This window comes from Mobula birostris, chromosome 25 (genome assembly GCF_030028105.1).
Source record: "Mobula birostris isolate sMobBir1 chromosome 25, sMobBir1.hap1, whole genome shotgun sequence".
NCBI lineage: Eukaryota > Metazoa > Chordata > Chondrichthyes > Myliobatiformes > Myliobatidae > Mobula > Mobula birostris.
In genome coordinates, this window is record NC_092394.1 from 43,835,616 (window position 1) to 43,845,193 (window position 9,578).

The 9,578-nt window shown below is 40.2% G+C and overlaps 1 protein-coding gene across 2 annotated transcripts in view; it reads left to right on the plus strand.

Moving 5' to 3' along the window:
* The window catches only part of lig3 (ligase III, DNA, ATP-dependent), a 63,213-nt gene extending 53,854 nt beyond the window's left edge, over window positions 1-9,359 (plus strand). For both annotated transcript variants that reach the window (XM_072242893.1, XM_072242894.1), the window contains 7 exons: window positions 862-1,004; window positions 1,118-1,192; window positions 1,433-1,579; window positions 2,948-3,125; window positions 4,088-4,179; window positions 5,171-5,245; window positions 8,700-9,359. In XM_072242893.1, coding sequence (XP_072098994.1) covers window positions 862-1,004; window positions 1,118-1,192; window positions 1,433-1,579; window positions 2,948-3,125; window positions 4,088-4,179; window positions 5,171-5,245; window positions 8,700-8,933 — 944 coding nt within the window. In that variant the 3' untranslated portion in view covers window positions 8,934-9,359. The remainder of the gene's footprint in view (window positions 1-861; window positions 1,005-1,117; window positions 1,193-1,432; window positions 1,580-2,947; window positions 3,126-4,087; window positions 4,180-5,170; window positions 5,246-8,699) is intronic.
* Window positions 9,360-9,578: the final 219 nt, after the last annotated feature.

The following is a 9,578-nucleotide window of genomic DNA, read 5'->3' on the forward strand; positions in this document are numbered from 1 at the left end:
TACCTCTATGTCTATAGTTATTTGGTTTGGATCTTCCATTCAGTGGACCGATTGTAGAAAGGCAGGTAACCAAGCAAGCTCAACCCAGCCAGGATGTCAGCCTTAAGAGAGAACCACGAGATAAGCAGATTTTGAGTTTCCTTTCCTGGCTTATTAACTTCAGTTGTGCCTGCAAGAATTCCCTGTATCTGGGCCTTGTCCTTGTGAAAGTTCCTTTCAAGTTTTCCAGAGACATTTGTGTTTTATTGCAGGAAGGCAAATGGTGAAAAGGAGTACCATAAATATTTCGGTTAGCATAATCAGTCAATAGAAATGGCAAATTTTAGCCTTGGTTTTCTGAATTACTTTATATACTTTATTGGTCGCCAGACAATTGATACTAGAGCGATATTTGATCATCACAGCAATATTTGATTCTGCACTTCATGCTCCCTGGATTACAAATCGGTAGTAAATATTAAAAATTAAAATTATAAATCATAAATAGAAAATAGAAAAGGGAAAGTAAGATGGTGCAAAAAAAAAACCAAGAGGCAGGTCTGGATATTTGGAGGGTACGGCCCAGATCCAGGTCAGGATCCGTTCAGCAGTCTTATCACAGTTGGAAAGAAGCTGTTCCCAAATCTGGCCGTACGAGTCTTCAAGCTCCTGAGCCTTCTCCCAGGAGGGACGAAAAGTGTGTTGGCTGGGTGGGTTGTGTCCTTGATTATCCTGGCAGCACTGCTCCGACAGCGTGCAGTGTAAAGTGTAAAGTGAGTCCAAGGATGGAAGATTGGTTTGTGTGATGTGCTTTGTGCAGATGATTTAGATATGTAGGTAGGTGAAGATCTATGGAGTTTATGTTCCATGGATTTATTTCAGGTGGGATGATGTCTATCTTCTTGATGGGCTGTTATGATCCCAATACATCACAATGGTGTACCGTGACCAAATGTGGAGGTGGCCATGATGATGCAACCCTGGCACGATTACAGAATGAACTCGACATGGTGAAAATAAGCAAGGTAATATAACATTTTAGTTCACACTATTTTGCACTGTGTTAGAAAAATTTGAGCTTTAATTAAACCTAGTTTCATTCTTGGCGTAATTTTAAATAACTATTCTCTTGATGCAGGATCCAAGTAAGGTGCCAAGTTGGTTAAATGTCAGCAAGAATTACATACCTGACTTTATTGTTCGAGATCCAAAGGTGAGTTTCCAAACTACCTTAATGTTGGCTGTAGCTGGATTTTCCTTAAAGGGACGATGTGAATTTTTAAATCTTTATTGGTTGAGGCATCCCTGTTCCTTTCAAACATTTGCAAAATAAAAATCCTCTAAGGAATTCCTTGTCCTTTAGGCAGATTCATGAGAGCTCTCTATGGAAGCTTGGTTTGCGTTCCTCTCATGAACACCTATTTTTTGATTTTATTTCTATTTTATTTTTAAGAAAGCACCAGTTTGGGAAATCACTGGAGCAGAATTCTCTAAATCAGAAGCTCACTCTGCTGACGGGATATCAATCCGGTTCCCGAGGTGCACCCAAATCCGTGATGATAAAGACTGGAAAACTGCAACCAACCTTCTTCAGCTGAAGGTACACCCCCTTGCAAGCGTTTTGTTTTTGTTTTTGAAGGGTTGGAGATCAATATGGAGACTGACCAGCTGAGGTACACATGCAAAGTCCAAGAAAGTTTTGTATTTCAGAGCTGGACCAGATTGAGTGATAGGGTGGGAAGTAGTGTTGGTGTACAGGATGGAAGTTTAGTGTTGGTTTAAGATACAGGGCAAAGCTTGTCTTGCACTCTGTTTATACAGATCAGTCATTACACTGTGCATTAAGCTAGAATAAGGTAAAACAGTAACAATAACAATGTCGAATAAAGTGTAAAGGCTACCAAAAGCGTACAGTGCAGGTAAGTGCAAGATCATAACAAGTTAGACTGAGAGGCCAAGATTCCATTGTATCATACAAGAGGTCTGTTCAAGAGTCTAATAGTGGGATAGAAGCTGTCCTTGAGCCTGGTGATATGTGCTTTCAGGATTTTGTATTCTTCTGCCTGATTGGTGGGGGGGAGGGAGAAGAGGCAATGTAAGGGTGGGTGGTATCTTTGATTATGCTGGCATCTTTACTGAGGTAACGAGAAGTATAGACAAGATTCGCAGAGGGGAGGCTGGTTTCTGTGATATGCTGAGCTGTGTCCACAACTGTCTGCAGTTTCTTGTGATCATGTGCAGAGCAATTGCCAAATTAGTAAGAGCTGACAGGGAAATGCCAAATTTCTTTACTTTCGTGAGAAAGTGGAGGCTTTAGCCGTGACATCAACATCATTGGACCAGAATAGATTATTGATGATGTTCACACCTAGAATTTTGATGTTGTCAATAGTCTTAACCTCAGAACCATTGATGTAGACAGGAGCATGTGCATCGTCCCTCTTTCTGAAGTCAGTAACCAGCTCTTTTGTTTTCTTGGCATTGAAGGAAAGGTTGTTGGCATGCCACCATGTCACTGAGCTCTCTTATTTCCTTTCAGTACCCTGGCTCATCATTATTTGAGATGCAACCCACCACATTGTGATCACCTGCAAACTTATGGATGGAGTTGGAGCAGACTCTGGCAATGCAGTCATGAGTGTACAGGGAGGAGAGTAGGGGCTGAGGACACAATCTTGTGGAGCACCAGTGTTTAGACTAACAGTGGCAGAAGTGTTCCTGCCTATCCTTAGTGACTCTGGTCTGTTGGTCAGGAAGTCACGGATCCGGTTGCAGAGGAGCAGTTGTGATTTGGAGTATATTGCGTACTTCACCATGCTATTCACAGCAGTATTAGATGCCTTCTGCTCCATTTTATTGTTATCTTTTACATTTTGTTTTAATAACTAACACTCAATTAATGCCTGTCCATTAATCAAACTGTCATAAATTTTCTTTGCTTTTATCTTTAATGAGTGTGTTCTTTCAGGACTTGTACAAAGCTTCTAAAGTGACTGAAGGTGCTGATGTTGTGGTAGTTCCTGAGAAGGATGATGATGAATGGCCTTCAGGTGGTTCTGGGACTTCTGATGCGTCATCGAAACAGACCCCACGCAGTTCAGTCCCTCCCTCCAAATCACCTGGGAAGAAAATTAAGAGTGATGGAGGTGAGATAATGTTCAAAATTCTAGATGCGTGGAAACTGAATAGCCAACTGGAATCCTTTTTAGTTCTACAGCAGGAGTTTAGATTGAGTCTAAATGGGCAGACGTATTCTCTTCAGCATGGAAAAGAGCACTTCAGCCCACCAGACCTCCACTGATCATTGACCACCCATCTGCACTAATCCTAGACTAATTCAGTTTTATCCATCCTTTGTTCCCATCAACTTCCCTCCCCAGATTCCCCCACTTGTGTGCACCCCAGACTATTTACATTAGCCAGTGAACCCACTTACCACTGCTTTGGACGTGTAGGAGGGAAACAGAGCACTCAGAGGGAACCCAGCTGGTCACAAGGAGAATGTGAAAATGCCACACAGACTTGCCTTTCAGAAATAATCTTGGTGTGCGGCCCTCCCTCTAAGCTGTTCGTTCTGGGAGATTTTAAACAGTTATTTTAGGAAACATGGCAGTTAGCTTATACTCCCAAGATTCCACGAAGAGTAATAGAGTTGACGTGTTTTTTGTTGTTTTGGTAGAGAAATAATATCACCAGACACTAGAAGAACTCGCCTGTTCCCCTTTAAATATTACCCGTACGATCTCTTGGGTTCACTGGGACTTCAGTTTGACAACTTCAGCTGAAGGCAAACCCTCTGCCAAAGGAGCACTCTTCCCTCCCTTGACCACCTTTGGTACCCCTTAAATCGTAAAATTACAGTATATATCTTATTTATTACTGAGATTAAATTCATAAGATTTCTTCTTTTGACATCAGAACAATGATTATTATGCCACCCAATAGAACGATACAAATAACACATAATGGAAATGAGTAGAAAATTAAAAATTATTCCAATTTGCCCCTGGCAATGGAGAACCAGTAGTTTGCTTTAATATTTGCACATACTTTAAAAGACTTAAAACTTTTTCAAAGCGGGAATGCTAATGTGTCTACATTGTTCTAGGTAACAGAACTTCCCATAAATTGCCACCTGAAAGCTCAGCAAGAAAGGCAATGAAGAGAAAGTTGCCAGTAGCAGAGCAGAATGGAAAGAAGGTAATTTCCATTTTGCTGCTTCAAAAAATATTTTCTCCCTAATTTTATTTATGCTAAGATTTTTCCAGACTTGGTGCTTGTTGGCCAGTAGGGATTGCCTGTGATAACCCATTTTGAAGACGTACATTTGAGTAAAATTGCTGCAAGTAGTCAGCAAATTGGGGAGTATCTGTGGAAAATAAAACCATTAGCATTTTAGATCAATAAGTCTCTCCACTTCTGGTGAAAAGTTATTAATCCGAATGTTAGACTCTATATCTCTCATCAATGCTGCTTGACCTGCTTTTATTGTTGCATTGTTACTGTTGAAAGTATCGGACTCTTTTCAGTGCTGTAAGAAATTGGTGTTTTCCTTTAAGCATTTATTTGAGCTGCTTTTTGCAGACTTCACTGTCTACAGAATTCACCACTGTCTCTGCCGTTTGCCACTAAGTGTGGCTGGGATAGCTTAAGGGGAAGTTAGCTTTGAACTTGAGATCTTTTGAGCATTGGCCAAAGCAACACTTAGTTTCCTTTTAATGCTTGGTTTGTTGCAAACAAAACTTACCCAAATTCCATTTGAGGAAAGGAGTGATGTAGCTAGTAGAGCTGCTCCAGTGGCTCTGGATCGATCCTGACCTTCAGTACTGCCTGTGTGGAGTTTGCATGTTCCTCCTGTGACCCTGAGGGATCCCTGGTGCTCTGGTTTTCTCCCACATTTCAAATGCATTCAGGTAAATTTCCCACTGTAAATTGACCCTAATAGTGAGTGTTAAAATATGGGGGGAGATTGATTGTGTTACCAAGATAAAATAATGACCTTAGCGTGGTAGAGTTCCTTGTGTTAAATGAATGTAGGATGGTAGCCTGATATTCACTCTTAGACTCTCACTATATAATCAATCAACCAAGTAACATTTGAAAGAAATCTGGTGAAAATGCAAGTATCTCTAGAAAACTTGAATGGAAGTGATTTTTGGATCTGTTTTAAGTTGGCCTTTATTTTAAACAGATCAAGTTGTCCATAACTGAAAAGAGTAATGGCTCTTTGCTTTCAAGTCCATCCACGTCATCTTCTCCGAACCAGGTACTTTATTCTTGTTGTTTATTATAGTTTGTAAGGAAGTTTGCAGTATTGCAACTTCTGGCCTTAATTCAGCAAGCTTTGCAGAGCAACTCCAACAGTGTGTCTCATCCACTTTTTCCTGGGACTGACAGGCTTAATTTTCAGTGGGGTGCTTTACAGTAAGAAGGTGTAACAAAATCAAAGGTATACTCTTCAGGAGGGAAAGACATCTTGATGCAAAGGGTTGCAGAAGCATAGAGCCTGTTCCCATAATAATTCTAAATTGATTTTAATTTCAAATTTGCACTAACCATGGGACATGGGAACACAATGGTTGGCATTTTGGATGAAAATTGGTCTGAAGGGCAAGGTGACTTGAAGAGCCAAATAGCCAAATTTTTTAAAAATATCCTACAAATGATAGAGGAAAAACCACTAATATTCCAAATGCCAAGTCATTGGGCGCACTTAAGTCAAGGATTGAAAGTTTGTTTAGTAAGGGGGCTGAGGATTACAAAGAAAGGCAACAGAATGGGTTTGAATGAAATGTAATCAGCCACGTTTGAATGGCAGAGCAGACATGATGGGCTGAATGGCCTAATTCTGCTCCCATATTTTATGGACATGCCCCAGGTCCAACTACCTTCAGTTGTTTTGTTTTAATCACTGACTGATCTTCTGCCATGTGGAATGTTTCCTGATTTGCACTGTGTTCATTTCCTGCTGCAACTCAGCACATGAAGCAAACCAAATCTTCCATGCAACAGGACAACATTCAGGAGTAGGCTGATAAGTAGTGAATAAAGTTTGTGTGCCGAATGTGGCAGCAAAGTTCAAAGTGAATTTATTATCAAAGTACGTATTTGACAGCATATGCTACCTTGAGACTCATTTTCTTGCCCACGTTCACAGTAGAACAGAAAAATGCAATATAATCAATGAAAAGCTACACACAAACCAGGACTGGCAAACAACCACTGTGCAAAAGACAAACTGGGCAAATAAAAACAAACAAATAAATAAATAATACCGAGAACATGAATTGTAGAGTCCTTGAAAGTGGAATCAATTCAGAGTTGAGGTGAGTTGAGGTTATCCTCACTGGTTCAGGAACTTGATGATGAAGGGTAATAACTGTTCCTGAACCTGTTAGTGTAGGACCCAAGGCTCTGTACCTCCTTCCTAATGGTAGCAGTGAGAAGAGTGCCTAGATGGTGTGGGTCCTTGATTATGGATGTTGCTTTCTTGTGGCAGTGCTTCTTAAAGGTGTGCTCAATGGTGGAGAGGGCTCTGCCTGTGATGAATTGGACTGTATTCACCACTTTTTGTAAGCTTTTCCATTCATGGACTTTGTTTCCATGTCAAGCCATGATGTAACCAGTCAGGACACTCTCCATTGTGCATTTATAGAAGTCTTTAAAAGTCTGTGATGATGTGCCAAATCTGCGCAAACTTCTAAGAAGGTAGAGGTGCTTGGTGCTGCCTTTGTGGTGGCACTTGGATGCAGGTCCTAGAAGAGATTCTGTGATAAGATAACACCAAAGAATTTAAAGTTACCGATCCTCACCACCTCATAGACCTCTGATTTGTTCCACCTTTAGCTAATAATCTGCTCTTTGGTTTTGCTGACATTGTGTGAGAGATTGTTGTTGTGGCACCACTCAACCAGATTTTTAATCTCTCTCCTGTATGCCAATTTGTCAACATCTTTGATTCAGCTAACAGGCTATAGAGTCATAGAACACTACAGCACAGAAACAAACCTTTCTAGTCTGTGCTGAAGCATCAACTTACACTGGGGCTAAACTCCTCCGTACCCCTTCCATCTATGTACCTGTCCAAATTTCCCTTAAATATTGAAATCTACCCTGCATCCAATGACAGCTGACAGCTCATTCCACACTCATCACCCTCTGAGTGAAGAAGTTCCTCCTTCATTTTCCCCTTAAACTTTTCACCTTTCACCCTTAACCCATGACACTTGACAAACTCTTTTCCCATCCAGCCCTGTCAGTATGTGGAAAATTAAAATCACCTACTATCACAACCTTGTGTTTCTTGCAACAGTTCTCAATTTCTGTACAGACTGTTGGATGGTCAATAATATAATCCCGTTAATGTGGTCATGTCTTTCCTTATTCCTCAGTTCTGCCCATAAAACCTCACTAGACAAACTTTCTAGTCTGGCCTGATTGAGCACTACAATGAGATTTTCTCTATTTAGTAATGCCACACCTCCCCCTTTAATCCTTTCCACTCTATCACATCTAAAAGGAAGAGCATGCTGATGTATGCTTCTTCATTGTCCAGAAGTTCCAGACCTGTGTGAAGAGCCAACGGGATGGCATCTGCTGTTGTGCGAGTATGTTGGAATGCCCATCTCCAACAAAGAGGAATCAACCATCTGTTGTTCATTGGGATGATCTTCAAGTCCCTTATCATCAACATTCTGATCATCACCATTGTCCTCTAACTTGGTTGGACAAACCACATAAATACGACAGCTAAAAGAGCATTTGGGACTCTGTAATCTGAAACAGGTCACTTGCATCCTGCCATCTACAGTGCTCAAGTCATTGTTTATATTGAGATTTGTTCAGGGTCTGTGTTGGACCAATGGGCAGAGATCATGCTGCAACTGCTTTGGCTTTCCTGGCGGATGTGTGTCAATAAACCGCGGTTTGAGAAACTGCATTCTGCTTGTTCAGTCTTATTACTGAAGCTCTGTTCTAGTATATCACTTTTCAGTGCCCTTGTTGCATTAAGAGCCTTACAGAGACCAATGTGAATAGCTCATGAGTTCAAGTAATTGTTTTTCTTGATACAGCAATGGGTGTTTAACATGTTCTCTTTGTGTTTTTGTTTCCCTTGGGGGGGAAGAAAGGAAGTACAGTCTAGTGACAGGACCTTTTTGAGAAGAAAGTGAGGAAAGTCTCGAATTTCATCCTGCGTAGATTAGCTGCGAAAGAATTAAGTGGCTTTATTTTAAAAATCATTCCTGAGACCTGAGCTGACATGGTGAATGGCCATATCTCCACAGTGAGCATCAATACTAGTATTGTCTTTGTAGGACTTTAATAAAAGAAATATGAAAATGCTCATTTTTGGTGTATATATTGACTTCACAGTGAACTAGCTGTTTACTTTCTAATGGTAGTTTATATAAGTATACATCTTGTTTATAGCAAATGATTAAGAAAGCAGTTATCTACTACAAGATATCATATTTAGCATGGAGGCCTTGTACCTATGATACTCTTGCTATTGATTATGCTGCTGCCTCTGATCAAAATTATTGTCTATTAATTAATGGTACTTTCTTAATTGACAGAACCACCAGTTAGCTGCAGTGGGAAGGTTTAACCCATCTGTAATCGTTTATGTTGCATATTTGGACCCAAGACAGAAATTGTGCACACTTTTTTTCTTTTAAAAGCTGCAATAGTTTTAAAAGAACTTTTTTTTCCCCCTCTAGACTTTACTGGACATATTTACAGGGGTAAAACTTTATTTGCCTGCATCAGTGCAAGACTTCAACAGAATCTGCCGGTACTTCATTGCGTATGATGGTGACCTGGTTAAAGAGTACGACATAGCTACAGCAACGCACCTGATTGGTGAAGTGAAGGAAAATATATTTGCCAAACGTGTCTCAGTGAATTGGATATGGGAGTGTATCAAGAAAAGGCGGCTGGTTCCACCATTCTGAAAAGTTGCATTCAAAACAACTCAAAAGGATAAAACTCTTAAGTTTGAGATCACCTACTTTTCTGAGAGATTTTAGATTTATAATCTGCATCAAGGAAACGAATGATATTGGACATTGGAATTCTGAGCATGTGTCAGGTATACAACTTGAGACTTGCATTTGTAAGACAGCCTATGGAAAGAGGTTCTGCAGCTGCATTTCTGTCACGTGCTTCTGTTTTTGTTTTGATATGCCTAACAATTTCTGCACTGTGGTGCTACACCTGACTCTCTTCAAGGCTATGAAATTGTGCATTCCTGTCCTCAGACCTAATGGGAACCTAACTTGCAGAACAGTTGTGGAGAGCCAGTTTCTTGAGTGGTGATTGACATTTAACCTGGAGTTGTATTGACTTCCTACAAGTAATAAAATTAATGTTTTTGTTCATGTATGGTTGAAATCTATAGTGCATCAACTTAAAAGTAAAATCTCAAAATAATTGCAAATGCTGGAAATCAGAAACAAAAATAGCAAATGCTGGAAAAACTTAGCAGGGGAAGGAACATCTGTGGGCGACAAAATGTCAGGTCCTTTGATCCTTTGTTGTAGATCCAAAATATTAACTGCTTTTCTTTGTACATTTGCCTGACAAGCTGAGTTTTACCA